Source organism: Haliaeetus leucocephalus, unplaced genomic scaffold, assembly GCF_000737465.1.
Source record: "Haliaeetus leucocephalus isolate CR32 unplaced genomic scaffold, Haliaeetus_leucocephalus-4.0 Scaffold160, whole genome shotgun sequence".
Classification (NCBI taxonomy): domain Eukaryota; kingdom Metazoa; phylum Chordata; class Aves; order Accipitriformes; family Accipitridae; genus Haliaeetus; species Haliaeetus leucocephalus.
In genome coordinates this window covers 1,065,190-1,086,572 of record NW_010972596.1, presented here as the reverse complement: position 1 = coordinate 1,086,572, position 21,383 = coordinate 1,065,190, and the positions used below count along the sequence as shown (strand labels likewise).

Genomic DNA, 21,383 nt, shown 5'->3' with positions numbered 1-21,383 from the left:
ATATTGTTATTCTGATGTGCTGTGCTCTGTCTTCTGTTTGCATAGGTCTGCAAGACAAGCAGTGTGAGGCCATTCAGCATCAGGCCATCTCTATTAAATCCTCACTCATGCCAAGGTCACTTGTGGCTGGCCTTACTGTGTGTACAGGCCACGAAGATCTAAATATAATTTGCTTCCTTTGAAGATTGTTTAACATTGCTAGAATTGTGTGATTCTGGTATATGTGAAAAAGCCCATGGCGTTTTGTGGCAAAGAGCGACAACATTGTTTACTGTTTGCATTTCAGAATGTAAAGCTGACTGTGATACCTGCTTCACCAGAAACTTCTGCACAAAGTGTAAAAGTGGGTTTTACTTATACAGTGGAAAGTGCCTTGAAAAGTGCCCTGATGGGCTGGAAGCCAACAATCACACGATGGAGTGCACTAGCATCGGTAAGTCCGGTCCTCCTGTGTCCTGCCTGGTTTTCTCACAGGGGATGGGGGATCTAAGGAGAGCATGAGTTGCAAGATCGGTTACACCATGAGGGAAGTGCAACTTAACATGGAAATGTTCTGCATCACAAAATGTATTCCCCAGCACAACAAAGTCAAGGTATTTCCCAAGTCTGCCATTTCATAAGAGGCACAAGCTCGGTTGTGCCCCACAAACACAGCCTTGACGCTAAGGGCAATTCTGCCTCGGGAAATACAGCCTGTTTGGTCTGCCCTGAGGTAGAATGACATCCATCTCTTACTTGCTCTGTTACGGTGTTATGCAGCACAGCTAACATCAAAGGTTCAAAAATCCTGAGCCAGACCCTACATGTAGTTGAAAGATTAAAATACTAACTGCTTTGCTTTAGCTCCTTTGTACTACCTGAGCCTTCAAAGCATGTGTGTGTCAACATTTTGAACCTTACCTTCACAAAGGCGAAGGCTAGAAACTAAAACACTAAGGAAAAAAAAAACAAGCCCCCCACCAATCCTCTAAACGCCCAAACAGTATATGTGCTTAATCACCTGACTCCAGAAACTGAGGATTAAAATAAAACACCAAAGAGCGTGGCACTGTCACTGAAGGAATGAGATTGGCAACACTGGTCCTGTGACTCACTGGCTGCAGAGAAGAGACCTGCTTTTGTATCTCTCCAGCCTCTGACTCATAAGCTCCAAGCTGGGGTGATTTTGGAGGTCACCACACCTAACTGTCTGCTCCATCCCTCTGCCACCCCTCCAGCTGAAAGCAGAACGAGTGATATATTTGCCTCCGGGCTGCTGCAGTTGACATCCCCTGCCATGGGCACGCCGAAGCTGCGGCAAGGTTCAGCTTATTTTAGTCTGCCGGCTGTGAATTGTGGTGGCTGAGGGCTGTGAACTGCGGTGGAAGCCGTAACCTCTTCAGCCACCAGTAACCAGGGAGCACTTAGGCACAGCCTGGCCATGACGGAAATCTCCTCCCCCACAGTATCATGCACATAGCTCTCCTTGGCATCACGTGTTTTGGAGGGGAAGTAACACAGGAATAAAAATAGTGTACAGTAGTTTGGCATTTTCCTTCTCAAATGTATATTAGTTCAGGTGGTAGTGATGGTTTTTATGGTTTTATTTTCGAGCAAAGACTTTCATCTTTGAAAGAAATTCAAGGAGTCGTTTTTGTTTCTTGATGGCTGTTTCCAAGTGCTGTAGACTTAGCTGCTTTAACAATGAGTCAGTCTGAACTAGGAAAAGCCATTTAAAGCTACGGAGGAAAAACAGAACCTTTTTGTGCACGTGAAGGCCAATTATTTTAACAGGAGGGCTCCAGTGTAATATGAAAAACAAAATGACCCACATGACAATTCACTGGAGGAAGGCTCAGAGATTGCCTGAGATCAGTTATATTTTTAGGTTTTGAAAAATTTGGAAGTAAATTCTGGAGCTGGAAAAATGTTGACTTACAAATTCCTCCTTATAGAAGGGCTGGAAGTCTTTCCTCCTTCAGCGGTGGTTTATAGTCTTAAGCACACATGTGAACATAAAGTAAATATAAATGTTTACTATTTTTTATCAAGAGAAGGATACTGAGGAGGTGGCACCAAAGAAGGATAGTTATTAAGAGCATGTTGTCAAGCTTCCAAGGTTACTCCCATTTTTGTCTACACTGTTTGGACAAGTGTCCAGCTGCACACCTTTTGAGTTCCCGATAGTACAGGATGCGCATTCAGATCACTGTGGTTTAGAAACCGTAACCTGCGCTTTTCTGAAAAGCTTGCACCCCCCTGCCCCGCCAACCCAAATTCTCCTCTGCTTTGCCTGCTTACAGCTTGTATATGCTACAGATGATGGCTCTTTCACTATTTAAGCTGAAAACTAAGCAGCAGATCACCAAAGATACTTGATTGTTAATGTAATGCCTTTTGATATCAGTTGGTCCTTTATCACTCTATTGATTTCCAAATTCAATACCTTTGAGACCAGCTGCAGCAGCTTGACCCAATGACTTCACTCTCCTTTCACATAGGGATGACCAAAGTTTAACTCCACTGAAGCTACAAGGATTTATACCTCCAGAAAACCAAAGCAACCTCAGAACAAGCCCCAGTAACTGATTCCATTGAGAGCAATTGTGTTGTTGTTGCCCCATTTCAGGAATGGAATTATGAAATAGCGAGTACAAAATAGTAACTGACATAATTATTTGACATTTTTTGTGCAGTATATCCTCAGCAGTCCAATTTCTGTCAATTCGCTGCTGCAAATCCTGATTAATTGCATTGATTTTTGCCACCTTTTGGCTGATGCAGAATGAAATTAATGTACCATATGCATTGTGTATACAAAAAGATATTGGCCAGGCTCAGCTTGTCCTATGTTTGTTGCAGTGCACTGTGAAGCTAGTGAGTGGAGTCCATGGAGCCCTTGCACAAAGAAAGGAAAAACATGTGGTTTCAAAAGAGGAAATGAAGTAAGGGTCAGAGAGATCGTACAGCATCCATCAGCAAGGGGCAATCCTTGCCCAGCTACAAGCGAGAGCAGAAAATGTATTGTACAGAGAAAGAGATGTCAGAAGGAAGGAAAAGGTACCATGTTATCATCATCATAATATGAGATTGGTATTGTGCTTGTTTAATAACTTGCATCTGAATTCCCAGGCCTTGATTGCAGGCTTCACCAAAGCTCCCATTGATGTGGTGTTCTTTGGGCTGGAGACAACTGTGCCCTTGCCTGGAGTAAATAAAGTCCTAACACTGCTCAAAAACTGTGCTTTGTGTGATCTAGAGAGGACAGGGTGGGCTGGATGGGAAGGCACATTCTCTCTCAGTTCTGCTGAAAGAGCTGCCAAGATGAGGGGTTGCATGTGGAGATCAGAACAAAAAGATCCATCGTAAAACATGTCATGATGGGAGTTGTTTGTTGGGTATCAGGCAGCCAAGTTTCATGGTTTAGCCATGAGATTCCTCCAAACCGATTCCTATTTTGTGCTTCCCTACAGGTAAGACCATAACTCTTGCAACTGCAGCACTGTGGCCTCTCTCCCACCCTGAACTCTTTCTACTAGCTCTGGCTGAACAATGTGGCCTGATCCTGCCATCTGCATCTGGCTCATGGAGTCCCAGTGTGGGAGAAAGGCCACAACACTGCATGGCAGCCAAGGGAAACTCCACTTGGTTTCACCCAATAAGTAAGAATGCCAGCAGAACCACCCCTCCATGTGAGCCAGCTTGTTGGACTTATTCCCCATCACAGCACCTAGTGAAGGACATCCCACATGTTAAGAATGCGAGATGCTTAAGAAGTCTGTGAAATAACAATTTATACCAATTCCACCCAGTAAAGATTGTTGTTCCATTGTTCCCTTTTCTGCCCGTCGTGCAGCAGGGAAGTTACTTCCTCTGCCCCCGGTGCAGTTACTCTGGTTGGCACAGGAGCGTCGATGGAATATTTCCTTTTCCCCATCCCTCCCATTTTCCCCATCTTTCCCATTTCCCCATCCCTTCTATTTCCCCCTTTCCTCCCAACTCAAAAGCAAGGTTTAACCCCTTCTGAGGATGAGTGGAACACGTGGAGCAGCTGCCCCCCTGTGTAAACATCTGTGAGCCAGCATGAGCTGCTGCTACCAAGTAGTAACCTACTGTTCCCTTGTTAAATGATCGCTAGGGTTGCTGCAGATTACTTATAGAAACATTAAAGGGGTTTGGAGCTTGTAATCCTTTTTGAAGGTTGGCTGGTTCCCATGAGAAAGGAAATAACATTAGAAGGAGGATCTTATGACCCAGATAGCTACAGGTGCCTCCCCCTCACCCAAGAACTGGTTAGATCTACTGATTTATGGGAACCCATGGGGTAGATGTCACCTCCTCCTCCTTGTGTCAGGCAATGCCTTCAAGAGGTAGAGAGGTGTATCTGCCTCAGGGGAGCAGCCAAGGCAAGCTATTTCCAGATTCCCTTATCTACGTCCAAAATGTCCATGGTTGCTTCTGCTCCTGCACAGTGCCACAACTCTCATTAGCCCACTGTAACTTGGGGAAGAGTCCTTGGGTTTGTTTTGTACCAAAGCTTATTTTGCCAGAGCTGAAAATATAGGGCTGAACTGCAGTTTTGGAACCGTGAAGCTATTTTTTTCTGAGGTGATAATGATGTTGTGTTTTTGCTTATGGCAATTTGGCAGTCTTTTCAGATTGGACAAGACATTTCTCTTTGAGAAATGCCTGCCATTCCTGTGTAGTAAGTACTTTAGAAGAAACTACTCACGTATGTTACTGTCAATTCTTATTTTATGGGATCTGAGCCAAACCATACTTGAAAAATACTGCACACCACAAGAATTCGTTCACAATTATGAATATTTTTCTTTTTTTTTCTGCAATGTGCATAAAGGTGTGTTTTTTCCTACTTTTGAGCAAGTCACAGATTATATTCTAGCCCGTTTTACACTCAGTAGACAATTCCTTCGAAACCAATGCAGGCAGATGGAACCTATGTTTGAACTCTACCCGTGCCCTTGGGATTTGTGTGTCTATGTCTGTGAGCCTTTTTTTTTTTAGTGTTCTGAAATCCACCACTATATACTCCTCAGTATCCCCAAAAGTCTGTCCCATTCACTTTCATACACCTTCCCAAGGAAATGGATTTAAAATTTTTTTAAAAAGATAATTCTTAACAAAACTGAGGAAATTCACACACAAAACATTAGGTTAAAATAGCTTTAAGGTATGGATTATGGTGACAAGCCAGGAAACTGGGAAATAAGCTAAAAGTTTTTCTTCTGTTCCTACTGGAATGGGGAGATGAAGCTTTCCCACTTAATCTCCAGGCAACTTATCTTCCCTGCTGCCACTGTCCCTTATTAAACAGAGAGAAACTTCTGTTCCTGTTTCAACAACAGAATAATTGCATGAGAAACTAAGCCAGGCTCTGTTCTTATGGCTAGCTACATCCAGTCAGAGAGTGCAGAAGGAAGTAACAACAAAAAACACTTTGGGAAAGGGAAAGTAAATAAGTTTGTATTTACTGTTAAGAAATATTGAAAATGCTCTTCTGTATTGTACGACTCCCCACTGCCTCTCAGGCATTGCCTTGGAGTTTAGCCTTCACGGCACTGGCATTTGAAGTCTAGCAGCAGACCCAGCAGTTACCAACACTGCTGCTAATCTTTTCTCTATGGCCATGGAGAGAGAGTTAGCTTGGTCAGCCTCTGCTGATTCCATGTTGAATAGATGTCTGTGGCCAAGGGAGTTAGGGCAAAGACCACATGATGACGGGGTATGCTCGTCACAGATGCCTCAACGACTTTGCTCAAGAAGTTGAGGTCAGAGACAGGATGTTAGTCAGTTAAGTCGCTGCTATCGCACAGAAGCAAGGACATGTTTCTGGAACAGCTACACAAAACAAGATAAAATGGATGAAAAGGGCTGGGGGTTTTTTTTGTTTCCATCTGCTGGTGTGTCATTAGAGCTGGTGAGATCTATTACAACTTTTTTTTCCCTCACTGGCTATAAAATGAAGTTTTACTGAGAGAAGGTGCTAATATTTTCAGGATGAATGCAAACAAATGGGAATAATGAGGATACAAATAGCCTGACTAATCTAAAATGTTCTTTTTACTCATTTTAGCACTAAATTAGTTGATCCCAGTGTGTTCTGAGGTGGTAGTTTCCATGTGTTTTACATATAGGCTCCTTTTATAGGTTCAGTCCCATCCAAACCTCACTGAAATTTATGTTATAATTATCCTCTTTTAGTCCCATGATGGTGAATTCTTTTTAGTATGCATGGCTATATGATTTTAAGTTCCAGTTTCTTCTTCTTCCTTTCCTTCCCTCACACTTTTTATCTTGGTCCCCCAGTGCAGTGCACTGTTACTTTTATCTTCCCACACTTAACATCTTGTTGGCTCCTACCTTTCACTGACAGACATATGTCGAGAGTCACTTGTTTCATGTAGCCATGTCCATTAATGGCAAATGGCAAATAGATATACTGGAAAAGCATAACTTGCAGAGCTCTTCAAACACTGCGCATTATCCATCAATATTATTTCTCTGCCTTAATAAATGTGCTCTGGCTAAACACAAGTCGCTTTGGACTGCTATCTGCAAATCTGTGAGATGATTGACTTTTACTGGCCAAAAGACAAATATCAGAATTGCATACAAAAGCATTTGTGGGGAAGGAATTGCATGTTTTCATGCATGAGTAATTCTGCCAAGAAGAGAACATTCACCATATGACTTTCTGTTGAGACCCAACTAAACCCCCCAGAGAGCAGACAGTTTTAAGTGCTTTCAGAGAACATGTTCTGATCAGTTTGAAGAGACTAAAAAAGCTCACCAAAAGATGAAGTGCGTAGTTATGAACAAGGAAGACATCTTAGAAAGCTGGGTATTATGCATGCCAATAGATTGGCTACATTGGTTACACAGCTGTATTGTTGTAAACAAATAAATAATACATTTCAGTTGTTGCTTGTTCATATATTGATTCATTTGCATGCTGGTGGCATTTAGATGTTCAAAGGAGAGAACTAATGTTAACTGCATCCAGTTCCATGCAAACACAGACCAAAGAAAGTTCCTGTTCCTGACAGGCAAAAATTCAAGCATTAGACATGAAGACACAGTGGGATGAATGTAGAACAGCATATTTCTTTTTCACTGTGAAGTGTAGGAATTGTTACCTTGTAGAGTCTGAAAGCAGGATACCGTTATGAAAGGAAGAGGGGCAATTGTAGTCAAAATTCACAAGACTGCAAGCCCCTGGGGGCAAGGTAGCTTGTCAGTTAATGGTTTGTGCTGTAAGGAGAATTCAGACATTATGCTGTGATTTCTTTTTAGTGTACAAGAATAAGAGAGAAAGCAGTGTCTTTCTGATGAGGAGTTGAATTCCAGATGCAGACTGGTGAACAGAAGGGAACCGAGGGAACAGGATTAGTTGTTGAGCAGTTTTAATGAGGAAATTTATATATTTTGGGGAAATAAAGTAAAAGAAATGCTTCTATCCTGAACTGTGTACATGTGAATATAAAAAAACAGGTTTGATTTGAATAGCTGAGAGAACTGAGACTCAGGTCATCTCTGCTGTTTCTTTGAACTAGTTCCTCCCCCCTTTATTGCTATATGTCTGCATAATGCTTCAAACATATTAATTAGATCATGGCTGAAAATGTCTTCTGTTGGCTATGGTGTGAGGAAGGAATCCTATCAGGTATCCATCAGATTTCCAAACACACCACTCAGCTAAAAATCCCAAGCCATTAATCAAGAATTTACTTTAGCTGAACACAATGTAACTTAATACTAACAAACTTAAAATATTAGGCAATAAACTAATTTCACTCACTTAACTTGATCTCATTGAGTTACCCACTCTAATGCACATGCTCTGATGCCATATGGATCCATGTAACAACAGAGCACAGAGGGCTCTGGAGTCTGAACTAAGCTGTCCCTTTAGTCCTTCTCCCAAAGAAAAGTTTCTGCAATTGATCTCCATTTGAGGTGCACTAATTTCAATAACAGTCAGCTAAGCTGTCCCAGGCAAAACGGAGAAAGAAAAAGAAGAGACCCCTACTAAATTAAAAGATGTGTAAGTTGCATTACATTTTAAAAGGTACGTGGGAGTACAGTAGCGAAGGAAACCATTTTAAATCAGTGGGAGTTTCAACACTTCTTTGTATAGGTTTTGAATCACGGCACAGAAAATCAGGGTTTCATGTTCTTCACAACCCACAGAAACTCCTATGTAGCCACTTAAGACTTGCATAGGTATGTGCCACATCAATCTGTTTATTCATGTGGTAATACCTATTTTTCCCCCAAAACTCTGGACTGCCAGGCCTCTGGAACAGTTCCTTGTGCATTTTGTTGAGCTCTGTTGTCACACTGGACAATCTGAGTTTGACATGGATGCGATTTTCACGGAGAGGGGTCTGCTATCTGAGAATTCAGACAAGGAGTGACAAACTGGGACTCCACTGAGCCTCCATAGGCCTGGCAAGAGCATGACGGGATTCACTGCACATAAGCTGGACAGCTAAAAATTAGTTGTTTTTGTCAAAGCAAGGTTGTGTTATTGGAGGGGTTAAAACCATACCTGGGTAGGAGGATGCATGACACTGTAAGATGGATTCTAAGAAGGGCAAAATAATTTGCCTCCTGAAAGTGCCTGTTTCTTTCCAATGACTGTTAAGGACAGCCTAGTATGAGTGATCTGGATTTTTACCCGCTAACTTTTAAATTAAAGGGCGCATTTTCTCCATCTGCACGGTAATGATTTTGCAACACTGCAAAATCTAAACCAAGGTTCACCCAGGCTGACTCTGTAAGGAAGACAGCGTGTTTCAGGGGATTCATGAGTCAGTAAAACAAAAAGTAGAGTTGAAAAATACTCATTCCCAATACTAATTTCATTTAGTGTTGGCAAAATCAAGGTTAGAGCAGTGTTTTATTGTGTTTGTTGGTAAGCATCTAGTAATGGCTGTACACCTGCTTATTCAAAGGTTAATTACCCTTTACAGAACAAGCTATGAATAGTCTGTCCCTACACACTCCACACACCAAAGATAAAAGTCTCTTCCTAGGGCAATGGAGGCCCACACCAGTCCAATGATTCCTGAGTGTATTATTTTTAAACAAATTGTTCTGATTTAAAAAAAAAAAAAGGGAATTGAGGGAAAATCTAGGTATTTTTGGTACTGACTATTTTTACTTAATCACATTTAAGTCCTAAGCATTGCTACGTGGGAAAGTAAGATATTCTAATCACAGTTCGTCCCAAAAGTCACATCCTCTCCCACACGTATAGCTCAGTGGCATTTAAAACAAGAGGGCTAGAGCATGTGAGCCGGGGAGACATCACAGTGCACAGTTCGCTCGTATAACTGTGAGACATGGGGTGTCCTGTGTGAAGGTCACTAGTGTGGTTATGGTTAATGACCTTACTCCATGGCAGGTCACAGGACTTCTGAAGCCTCAAAATGAACACAAAGCTAATTACTGCATCCCCGTGTTTACATACTGCATACACCAATGGGTCATAACTCTGGCCTTTGTGAGCCCGAGTTACTATAATTGAGGAATCTGTCTTGTGAAGAGTTTGGTTGTTTATTTTCTGTTTGTTGCTGCCAAGAGGACCTCTCATTTCCTTTCCTTGCAGGGGTTTTGACTCTTTAACTTTAACACATTTCCAGCCCCCAAGAGTAAGGCTGTTGAGACCGGGAATCCACTAGTTGGAACATGAATTGAAATGGCGTCCCAGGAATACCTTGAGCGAGGCAGGGCACGGAGAGCACAGGGACAGGGGCGCGATCGAGAAAAGAGATCTGAGTGAGAAGCGTTAAGAGGGGAAAAATAGGACTGATATGAGTCGGAGCGATTTGTGAATCCAAAATAGCTAATAGTAGAGGATGTACTGGCTATACAATTCAAGGGCTGAAAAGGTTGGAAAAAGCCATTTTTAAACTTTAATCATAGCATTTTCAAAATTTAATCACAGGCAGTTTTGAGAGTCTTATTAGGTTGCTACCTGCAAACTGAGACCTTAAAATCTGAACTAATTAATAGTAATATTGTGTTTTGCTACAAGTACATTTGTCTGTGTTAGTGTGAGCATTAAATTCTCATCATACCTCCTAGTTCTGACAGACACGTATCAACCATGCAGGCAGGTAATACATACATGCTGTGTGTCTCTGCACATGTGGTACTATACACGTATGCACACACTGTGTGCATGTGTACCATGCCAAGGTTGTATTCTCTGAATAATATGCATCTCAATGAATATTGAATGAATATATATATGGCTGTGGCTATACACCAACCTGTCAGACCCTCAGGTATCAAAATTTGGTTTTAGCCTCGCAGGGTGCTGGGCTGACACTGTCTCTGCTCCTCAGATGTTCTCCTCTCCTGCTGCCAGCTCCTCTCTGGCTGCCTTCCATCTCCTCCCTGGCCTGGGAGCAGAGGGGAGGTTGCTCAGCTGCCCTGAGGTCCTCTGGAGCATGCTATAAAAAATGTGCCGGACACGCTGCTGGTACACAGCATCAACCTCGTATTAACAGGAACGGTGTCAAAGCTGAGAAAGAAGCATGTGGTCAATTGCTCTCATAAGGGAAGTGAATGAGAAAAAAATTATTGCATTCTTCTATTAAAATGTGAAGGCTCGGAGAGCTGTTCTCCTCAGATCACTAAACCAAATAAGGGATAGAAATCAGCTCTTTTTCTCATTCTGATCTTCCCTTCTGATGTCTCCTTGTGCTCCAGAATTGGCTGGCTGACTATCTTTTAGATACCCAAGCTCTGTAGGAAAAACAGGAGGGAATACAAACCTCTCACAAACCCCTCTTCCCTCCCCTGCCAAAGTGCCTATCAGGTATTCATCCAGCACCAAATTCCCAGCACCTGCCTAAAATCTTCCCTCTTGAATAAACGTGTTTGGGATTGAGAGGAACAGCTCCAGCTTTAGAAGGCAAGATCCGCAGCTATGTCTATGCTGCTGAAGAAAAGCAGGCAAAGCTCCGCTCCTTGGCCGAGGCCAAGGGCCACCTTCTGGCTTGCATCCGAATTAGCCGGGGCTATCCCCTCCATCATGGATTTGACTGGGGAAGAGGGACAGCTCTTGCAGGGGCAGAGTCCTAAAACAAACTACCAGTTACGCTCTGCAGTCAAGCAGGAGTCTGCCTGGTCTCTGGCCTTCTTCCCTGGTACAGCTGTACTTGACTTCTCCACGGCACCTTCACCTTCAGCGACTTCACATTGTCGAGTTTCAGGGAGAAGCACATAGGAAACCGTGGCTCCTCTCCCCTCTTGGCACAGGGCAGGGACCACGTGTGAAAGAGCAGAGTATCGTTCTCTCTTAACCCCACATCAATTCCTTGCTCTGCCTGCACATCCTCACGTACCCATCTTTCTCTCCACACCAGCCTTTCTATCACTTCTTGCAGTTGATGCTTCCGAAGTCCTTGCCCTAACTTCTAGTGCTTTAAGGACCTCTTTCTGAGGGAGGGACACCTTTATCATGGCTGGAAAAGGAAATGAACCTCTTCCAGGCTGTGTGCCACAGCAAGGTATCTTGACAACTTCTTTCTCTTGACTCTCCAGAAGACCACGGCAAGCTGTTTTCTTACCTTTGGGCAATATTGCCACAAAGTAAAGGTGAAGGGAAGCAGCTGCTGACAGCAGGGCTCACCCGGCCCTTGCCACCTGGAGATCTAAACCCCTCAATATTTTGGCCTGTGTGCCCTGGAAAGAAGAACAAATGCAAGAGAGAAGTTTGCTGGCACATCTATCAAATTTAGTCCAAGAATGCAAAATATTTGGGGTATGTGAGCTACAGAGTAAATCAGGCAGTGGATGTTTCAAGTCTAATGGTGACACATGCAAGCGCTGTTTAATCAGCTAAATCCTGGGCTGTGGAACACTTCCATGTATAGCAATGCTGTTATAACACTGCCAGCCATGAACAGCAATGGCACTCAGTCATCACTGTGTTACAGCTGCCCTTCTTTTAAAGGGCCTGATCCAAGACCCACTGAAATCCCACCAACTTCAGAGTACTTTGGACCTAGCCATAACGAAGGGATTTTTCAGCTTTCCTTTGTAACAAAGCGAAAACAAAGGAGCGCTTTTGGGCTGCTGTTTCTCCTCATCTTTCTGGATATTTGCCTGTTCTTCCCCACCCAGGCAGCTATGTTTGCTTTTCCCCACCCAGGTCTCTGCATCTCCAGCCTCGTCGTCTCTTCTCAGCTCACTCTCCCTGCCAGCTCTGACACCTGATGTAGCCTTTGGTCTGCTTAGGCTGCCACCTCCCAGCTCTCTTCCAACCTCCTAACTTTGAAAAAGAAAACACTCACTGCCATAACTTCCCTTTGTAAAGGTCCAAAGGAGCTTCAGAACATTCCCAATGAGATGATAACATCCACTGTTATTATCAGGGATTGTAAAGATCAGGAGAGAGGTTGTGGGAATCTCTGCCATGGAAGATTTTTAAGGAGGTTAGACAAACATCCATCAGAGACAGTCTAAGTATAGTAATGCAGCTTCATAGCCTAGTAAGGGACTATATAACGCTTTGATAAGCGTTTCTAAAATTGCTACAAAATTTCCACAAAATCTTTTCTTGCCTATTCCCTTCTGTAAGACTTCCACAGAGAGAGAGAGCATGCTGCACATTTACAGAGCACAAGTCCAAGTATCTCTGTCCATTGACATCAGTATAAGGCCTCCTGCTGTCTCTACCAAGCTCAGACTTTTATTTGGGCCTGAGTCAAAGAACTGAAACCAACTTTCATTTTGTCCAGTTTAGTCATTTGCATTGCTGAGATATCTGTTCATGTTCCTCTTTGCATTCAGCAGCTTTGAATCATTGTTATAGGAAGAGTATAGGGCTGGATTTTCTTACAGAAAATTTCAGTGAACTTGTTACACTAATTCACCAGAGATGTAAGCTAGCACCCCTCTGCCAATGAAGCTATGAATATTTTAAGAGCAGATGAAGATGGGGCCCATGAGGAGTATAATGCTGTATGCTTAGGCCTGAAAAAAAATGAGCTAATTTTAAGGATTGATGCAAACAAATATTATTTTTCAGTAATATTTGTTGAAGCAATTTTGCAGTAGCAAGAAATTAAAGGGGAGAAACCCCCTCACAATATTTATCATTTAAAGATGCAGTGGCCACACAGAATTCAGGAAAAGCATTTCCTAAATTTTCTTTTTTTAGTTCCTTGAAATCCAAAATAGTAGCAAAAGAATTAACCAGCGGTCCATGAGCAATGCATATACAGGTGATAGTAAGCTAGAATTTAACAATTAACTGCAGGGATTTTTCTATTGTTTTTTTGGTTTACAAGCAAAATGACCCAGTAATGAAATTTCTCAAATCTAATCTAATCCTCCCCAATATCTATGGCAAACAGTAGCCCCAGTATAAAGATTTACAGCTACAGTTATGTCTCTGCTTTGTTCCTAAGCGTGTATTTACTTCTGCCCATTTGCTTTCTGAAATTCTCTCTCTCATTTGTCATCTGAAGAACTCCATTTAAAAGGAAAACAGGCTTCGGACATGAAACACAGCTACATTCCTGAAACATGAGATGAACAACCTTTAATTCATGCAACCTTTCATTTACAGTAATGTTTAATGGATGGGCCAGTTTCATTATGGACAATGCCTCTCCCTGTCATTAGTCTGCAGAAAGGTCTAAAACTTAAGCATTTAAAGGAACGCTGTTTCAGGCTCTGTATTCCCTCCTTCCCTCCCTCCCCTGCTCCCCATCACCCCTTCTGACGGCCCTTGTTCTAAGTGCATAATCTAAACGCTGTACTCTGCAAATTGCACTTCTTGTTGGCTTTGAGCTTCGAAGGACCCTTCTGAACACTTTTTATACAAACCCTAACAAGGTCAAAGTTGGAAAAATCTCAGCTGGTGGACTTGGATCCCATGAGCTAGTGACCATTTATAATTAATATTAATGAATGGCAGACGACAGATGTTTATTGCTTAAGTAGAAATGTGCATTGCTAAACCAGAAGGATTTAGTTTAAATCCAGAAGAAGGGACTTTATTTCTTGTACGGATGTGGGTGGTGGGAGGGAACACCAGTGGATGATCCAGCCCCTGCTACATTTAAGCATGAGCAAGGAAACGATACTCTGTAAAGAAGGATCCTGAGCTCCGTATTTGATTGAAGCATGATGTTTGGTCCTTCAAAACATTAACTGAAATAAGGAGGACTCTCTGTCCACTTCAGTGGCTCTGATTTGCAGGAGTAGTGGGTTTTATCCACAGATCCCAAAGCACTTACCAAAATTAAGGAACTCCATTAAGGAATCTCCATTTTACAGTTGCGGAACCTAAGGAAGTCATATGAAGACTGTATTATAAAGAAAAAAAGATTCATCACTGTGACAAAGGATCATATTCCCAGCCACAGCATATTTTATGTTGCTGGATTTTTTTCCCCAGTAGTTTTAAATTAAACTAAAGCTGTGATGGATAAATCTCTTAAGTTTAAATGTGACACAGTGGAAGATGCAATATGGAGATGGAAGAGTCTCTGTGAATCCCTCTGAATGCTGCAGGCTTAAGGTTGATGGAATCTCTGTTTTCTAACTGAAAGCAACTCACTCTTTCAGAGCACATAAATTAACTTCCCTGACATAGAGACATCTTGAGTAACACTTTCAAAAGTACACGAACAATTTTAAGTAACTTCTTAGGGTTTCTGGTTGAGGTTGGAGTCAGGGTCTATTTGGTCTGGATACTTTGGACAAAGCATCCTGCTCCTTTTAGTATCTTACTACAGTATGTGTGCACCGTTTGTTGTTTTCTTGCCCCTGAGATTTCTACACTTCTGTATGACAGTCTATAAAGTGTTTCTGAGCATGCCATTTCAGATGCTTGCAAAATATTATTGGTTTTAGTGGCTACAAGGTTGGTCTCAGATGTTCTGAAAGAGTGCCTAAGGAGTTGCTAGCAAAAACAGGTGGCTCTCAGATCTGTAGAAATAGTGAGTAGTTTCTCCTTTTGACTAAGGTAAAAGTTCTTGGAGTGGGCAGGAAAGTGATTAGTTACTCAGTTTTAAAGAGAAGCACAAACCTATTAGTTGACCAGTGTACAGTGGGCTGCTTCATCTGGAGGTAGGAGGCAGCTGGAATGAGACACTGCTGGTCCCCACAGTCCCAGTTTACAGAGGCTAGAGAAGGTCCCAACTTCTTGCAATACATCGTAGCACAGAAAATATCACTCGCTGAACTTTTTCTTCGGGTTCCCTAGAACCTTTTTGCAGCCCTACAATTCGGCTCCTGTAACCAGCCCTGCCATATGGGCTGTGCACACCCCACAGGCACACCTGCAAGTGTAAAGCCTAGGATCATCACCAATTTATCAGCACTGCTGTAGCACTCTTACGACACCAGCCAAGCACCAAGCAGAAAAAAACCCCATGCCTACAGCAAGTTCTGCTGAACTGCCATTGTAGGATGCAGGGCAGATCTCCCAGTGGGGTGGCTAAGGGGTTACAGACTTTCCTTAGCACTTGATGGCCCTCTGACATAAGAGGCTGCATCTCCTCTAACCTTTGGGCCATGTGACCCGTTCATATCCGATCTGAATGGCGTGGTGGTCAGTTTATAAAGTATACTAATTCAAGTGAGCTGCAGTGATGCACTGTCACATGGCATACTCATTTTTCACATTCCAATTCAAGCTACTCATAAAGCCGGGTGCTTTGCACACTTCAGTGTGCAAAGCCTGTGTTACTACAAACAGCTCTAAATGCACAGTTTGTTCCCAGAGGGATTTAAAAAGAATAAACTTATCACATTCTTGGGGGAAAAAAAAAAAAAAAAGAAGACAAGACAGACTGGATAAAATTTACATGCACAATTTCTATCTGTGATTCATTTTAAATTGAAAACTTACGGGCAGTGTTAAAACATTTGCATTCAAGTTTTTTTCATGCATGTCCTTCATGACCCCTACTTAGAAATCCTTTTTTAATATTTTATAGGGCTGAATTTTCCAAAGGAATGGAAAATACCAGATTACCAAAGTCATCACATTTCCCAGAAACTTGCTGATTTCAGTGAAGCCCCAGTGGAGAGTAGGCAGGTTTTGAAACAACTTTGCCTTTGTGTTATGCTTCTGTCTAGTATCCTGCCGGCTTGTGCATTGGGTTGGCCTTTGGCAACCCACCTGGCAGGCTGACAAGGACTCAAAAGCCTGAAAACCTGACATCCCTTTGACAGCATCCTGGTCACCTGAGTTCCCCGAGCTTCCTAGGGCTAAGCTCTGAATCACTTTGGCATAAAAATTTCCCAAGCCTTTTTCAAAGGCAGCCCAAGAGTCTTGGTGATCCCAATTCCCTTCTCTACAAGTTGCTCTCTACCTGGTGAACTGCCAGGTATCCTCTCAGTAGGTGAGAAAAACTCTTCAGAAACATATGGAGATGACCAAAGTGAAATGTCATGTCCCCCTTTTTGAAAGGGGACCTTTGGAGTCCCTGATCTGTATGAAATTTAGAAACCTGACCTGTCATTTTAATCAGCATGAAAATGTATTTGGAAATATTGGCACTACCTAGAGAGGGGAGGATCAATGCTTTGGCCAGCTGAAATAGTACACACACGCTGGAGACACAGAACAGAAAGAAACAGTCATTTTTCAACACCTTGTTTCGAAAAGTATCCTTGAAAGCAAGCTCTCCCTTCATTTACACCAGAGACCAACCTTGGTGACCTCTGAGTGTTTGAGCAAGTACAACAGAGGGCAGAATCGGGCTTCTGGCGAATTTAAGTAATAGCACCCTGGCTCTGGGCTGATGGTTTTGCTGAGTGGATCCATCAGGGGCTGCCGTCCCCCTGCTACAGCCAACCAGCTGATCCATCCATCAGGCTGGCCTGGGTTACCTGTGGGATGAGCAGGGGCTCCCGTCTACCTGTCAGCACAGGTGTCACCCCAGGTGGGAATGCAAACAAACCACGCTTAGGGCGGAGGGGAGAAGTGAACCATGCAGAGCAGGGCCAGAGGTGCATCCTGTTGACTCCTCGTCTTCCTTGACCTTCCTGGCACATCAGGAAACTTAAGGAGACATAAGGAGGGGGCTCCAGAGGGAGCATAGAGCTGCACCTACCCCAGCAAATGAAATGGTGGAAGACGCCCAGGTTCCCTGGCCCTGGTGTCTAGTACCGGGGCAGGAACTGCTGGCCTGGCCCAAGTGTTGGAGTCGGCACTCGCAAATCCCCTCCAGGATCAGTACTCAGTCATCGGTATAGCCCAGATCCAAGCCACGGTCACTTAGGGAAAAAGGCATCCAAACATTGGGGTCATATCAGCATCTTCTGAACTGGCAGGTTACATTAATGCGCTCGGTTTAAGTAAAGCCAAGGAAAATGTCTTTTCTTGTTTATCCTTCCCTTCAGAGCACTCCGAGTACAAATTTGAGTACTAAAGAAACAAGTTTCTTTGGGTGTTTTCTCCTTTTTACTATTGTACTAGAAAGAGTTCAAATGTCTGCTGAGGCACTAGCATCTGTCTCTTATCATGTATAACTTTTCTTGATTATTTCTAGAGAGGCAGACTAAACATGCGGGTCTGACATAATGCAGCATCACATTTTTATTTCTGGTTTGCTCAAAAGCCTGCACCAGCTGAACTAAGTCTCTAAAAAGGACTATATTTATGACCTCAATCTGGGCTAACGGGAGGGCTTGGACTATTGATGCCTAAAAGGAAAACAAGCTATTATAGATTTCTGCCAATATCCTGACGCTCGAACAACAGGGTAAGGGTTTTTGGTGTACCAGTTGCTACTGTCACCAATCTTTGTATTGGTATCTGATTCTATTAGTCTTAAAAGAGGCTTATAAGGTGGATTTAGACACTCATCTACCTTTTTGCCACTTTTAGGAGAGCTGTCAAAATCAAATCCCATTCAGAAGCCACCATTAAAAATCTCAAAGCAAGCTCGGCAAGAAGATGTCACTTTCCTAAATACCAGCATGGTGTATATCACTTCCCGTCCTAAGCAATGCAGAGTGGTTTTCTGCTCTGCTAAATAGCCATTACTTTCCTGTCTTTGGAAGCTGTGTTCAGGGTTTATAAGCTGTGGGTTCTTATAAGATGAAAACTGTTATGTAATTATAAAATTGCTGTTGTTAGCACAACATTAGTCCTGATTAAAACAAGGCTGCTAACAAATTCCCTTAGTCCCAACAGACAAGTGCAAAGAAAATAAATCCCCACAGGCTCTGGTTTGAAGAGACAGCAGTAAATGTCTCCGCAAACAGCAAACAGAACTCATTATAGAAATCCTCCTCCTCTGGCTGCTTCTTTGACCGGAGGATATTCTTGTATTTTCAGGAACTGGCAATGTGTTTTCTATGGCACAGGAAAGGCAGATCCATCCCATTTCTATTGCAAAGAGGTCATCACAAGACAGTTAAGCCAGGGTCTTTCCATAAGCCTTGCTTATGAGCTCAGGAGCATAGCAGTGTCATTTCCCAAGCAGCCCAAAGCAGGAATGATCCCTTCCTACCTCCCATATACCTAACGGGATACTACTTGCTCTTTATCTGCTACAGCAGCAGAGCCTGACATCTCCTGTCTCGACATAGCTGATCTGCTCAGCCTCCTCTCTTTCCTCACTGCCTGCTTTATGCAAATGGCTGTTGCACAGGCCTGATCTCTTCTTGTATTTAGACACAACTTTCTCGTTCCCCCTAACGTGCCTGCCTCAGCCTTGTCCTCTTCTTGCAAGGACAGGCTAGCACACACAACATACATAAGAACATTTTTCAAGTGAATGCAATCTAGTAGTCCAGATCCTATTTTCAGAAGCAAATGAAGCCCAAGGATCCTAAATCTCGTAGCAAGACTTCTGTAGGTTTCAGGCTCCTAGAGTCTACATCTAGAGAAGTATTTCCATTTTCAATAGGAGATAGGGCACATAAGTACGAGTTAGTCACTCAGTCCCCTAATGCAGTTGCTCAACCGTAAGTGTCGGTATCATTTGAGGTATCTTGGGTTATCTAAGAACACTATATAGGACTGTGGATATGACACATGCCTTAAAACCTGTATCCATCTGGACTGGTATGTGGCAGCCAGGTAGGCTGTCCTCAGGCATCTCAACGGCAGGAGAACCTAGGTTTGGCCAAATTAATTGCTCCTTGAATGCCTTTGGACTTTAGGGCCTTTAAAATTTTTACCCATATTCACTTCAGCAGTTGGTGCATCTTCAAAAGTAAGGCCAGGAAATGCACTGAGCCGTGTAGCACCTAGGTAATTCTGAAGCTGTTGACCCTCACCACTCTGGTCACCTGAAAATCTAGTGATTATAAAATAGGGCCACTCTAACTAGGAAACAATGATTGCTGATAAGAAAGTTATGCTGTTTAAACTTCAAAAGACTTACCAGATGAATCAGCCGCTAATGGCTTGTGAATGAAAGAAGAATGTCCTTTGCATCACTGGGCAGTTGGGGGTTTGGAGGATTGTTATCTTGGCAAGCAGTGTGAGTACATGCTACAGCCTGTGTTCCAGAAAAAAAATGTGTCATTCTTCTGGAAAATGAGAGTGATCTACTCGTTTGAAGAATATAACACGACTGTATTGTAGATGGTGCTGTAGTAAGTGGGTTTAGAGCCCAGGGAATGCTCCTCTTACTGGTCTCTTCGCCCAGTACTTGTCATGCTGCTGTTGTCCAGGTCGCATCATGAGGAAAGGGTGACAGACTGAGTAGAAAAAGTCTCTGAGAAGGGTGTAGATAGGTGGGAAGGAGGGCGACACAGAGTGGTGGCACTTAGGCCCCAAGTTTTTTCCCCGTACCTCATGGGTTTCGGAGGTACTGGGGCACTGGTACTGGAGCACCAGTGCTGACAGTGCTCCAGGAGCTAGGAAAGCGCTGAGAGGTCAGCCGAGGCTGTGAGGGGTGTCAAAGAACACTGTGGCACGTTACAGCTGTGGCTTGTGGTCTTTTATTATAGCTCTTCAGCTTACTACAGTGTAGTGGGGAGGATTTTGTGGTCCGTGGTGACATGCACAGTAGAAGCGCCAGGACCCTCCCAGATAGGGGCCAATTACGTCGGTGGCTGCAAACCCGCCAGGCGCTGTTCAGTGACTCCTCTTGCCCCTTCTGCTCTCCCAGGGTAAATTTCTCTGTGGGAGTGATCTCTCCAAAAGAAATACGATCATCCCAAATGCTTGACACCAGACTCTCACCCTCTGGGGTTTTCCATGAGACCTACCCTGTGACAGCTCCCCCACCAAAGTGAGGCAGTTTGCAGAGTCAGGTTTTATGCCTTCCTACAGCGGTTTGGGGTTTCAGTGCCCACAGAAGGGACAAGTGAATAAATACGCTGCTCTGAGTTCCCTGTAGTAATTACAGCTGCATATAATAGGGTGGGACTAAGTGACAATGCCTAAAGTAGATGAAATCTGGAACCTGCAGTAGTTAATCCAGGTCAGCTGTGATTTTTTCAGTAAGTAACTCTCTCTCACATGGTACCCTTAAGTACCAAGTTCTCCCAAGTCACCACCAACCCTTCCTGCCTTTACTCCATAAAATACAGCTACAGGTCTAGTGGAAACACCACATCTGATGCGATAATGCAAAGACTTCTCTGAAATACTCTGGCTTGCATACTTAAAGATGTATTCAGACACGGATTGCATAAATACTGACGCAGGGATTTCTTTGACCAGGGGCTATAAATTAGATTAACAAGAACTCAGCACGTTTAAGCTGATTTGACATGTAATTATACTGTTCTCCGAATTAACTTCATGTCTGCATTTAATTTGAACTACTGCACTTCTCGAAATTATAGCATGTCTGTAGACTTTCTTCAATATACAAAGTCGCTATTATTAGAAGTAGTGAAGTATCCCTTATCCACAAAAAAATTCACTGGACAGTGCCTACAGACTAATTCTTCCAGAACAGTTGGCTGTACAGTTTCGGTTCTGGAATAGAAGCTATTTTAATGCCAAATAATTACTTCACAGAACTATTAGAATCTCATGAATCCACATCTTCATGAGCAAAACATTCTCTTGGAAAATGTTTGACTATCTCCTATTTAAAAAGACTTACCCTCTGTTTTCTTTTTTTTTTTTTTAATTTTGAAAGGTTTTATTGAATCCGTTAAGAGGACATAAACGTCAGTAGCGTTAGTCACCACTGTAAGAGAATTCTATAACCCATCAGGATACAACAATATTCCCATGTTGTGGCACAACACGCTGCCTTTTTTTCTATCCTCTTCCTGGCATACAAAAAAAAAAAAGGGGTTATCATAAAGCGCAGGGAGAAGGCACAACGGCAGACGAAGCGCGGAGACGGGAACTGGACAGGAAACGCTCCTCGCTAACTCCCGAAAAATCAGCTCCAGCCTAAGGAGGAGGAAACCTCCACGCATGC

At 43.0% G+C, this 21,383-nt stretch overlaps 1 protein-coding gene across 1 annotated transcript in view; it reads left to right on the top strand.

The window, feature by feature from the left end:
* The window catches only part of RSPO3 (R-spondin 3), a 61,987-nt gene that overhangs the window by 36,215 nt on the left and 4,389 nt on the right, over positions 1-21,383 (top strand). The window contains exons 3-4 of the mRNA XM_010562502.1: positions 287-433; positions 2,842-3,039. Of these exons, the coding sequence (XP_010560804.1) occupies positions 287-433; positions 2,842-3,039 (345 nt within the window). The remainder of the gene's footprint in view (positions 1-286; positions 434-2,841; positions 3,040-21,383) is intronic.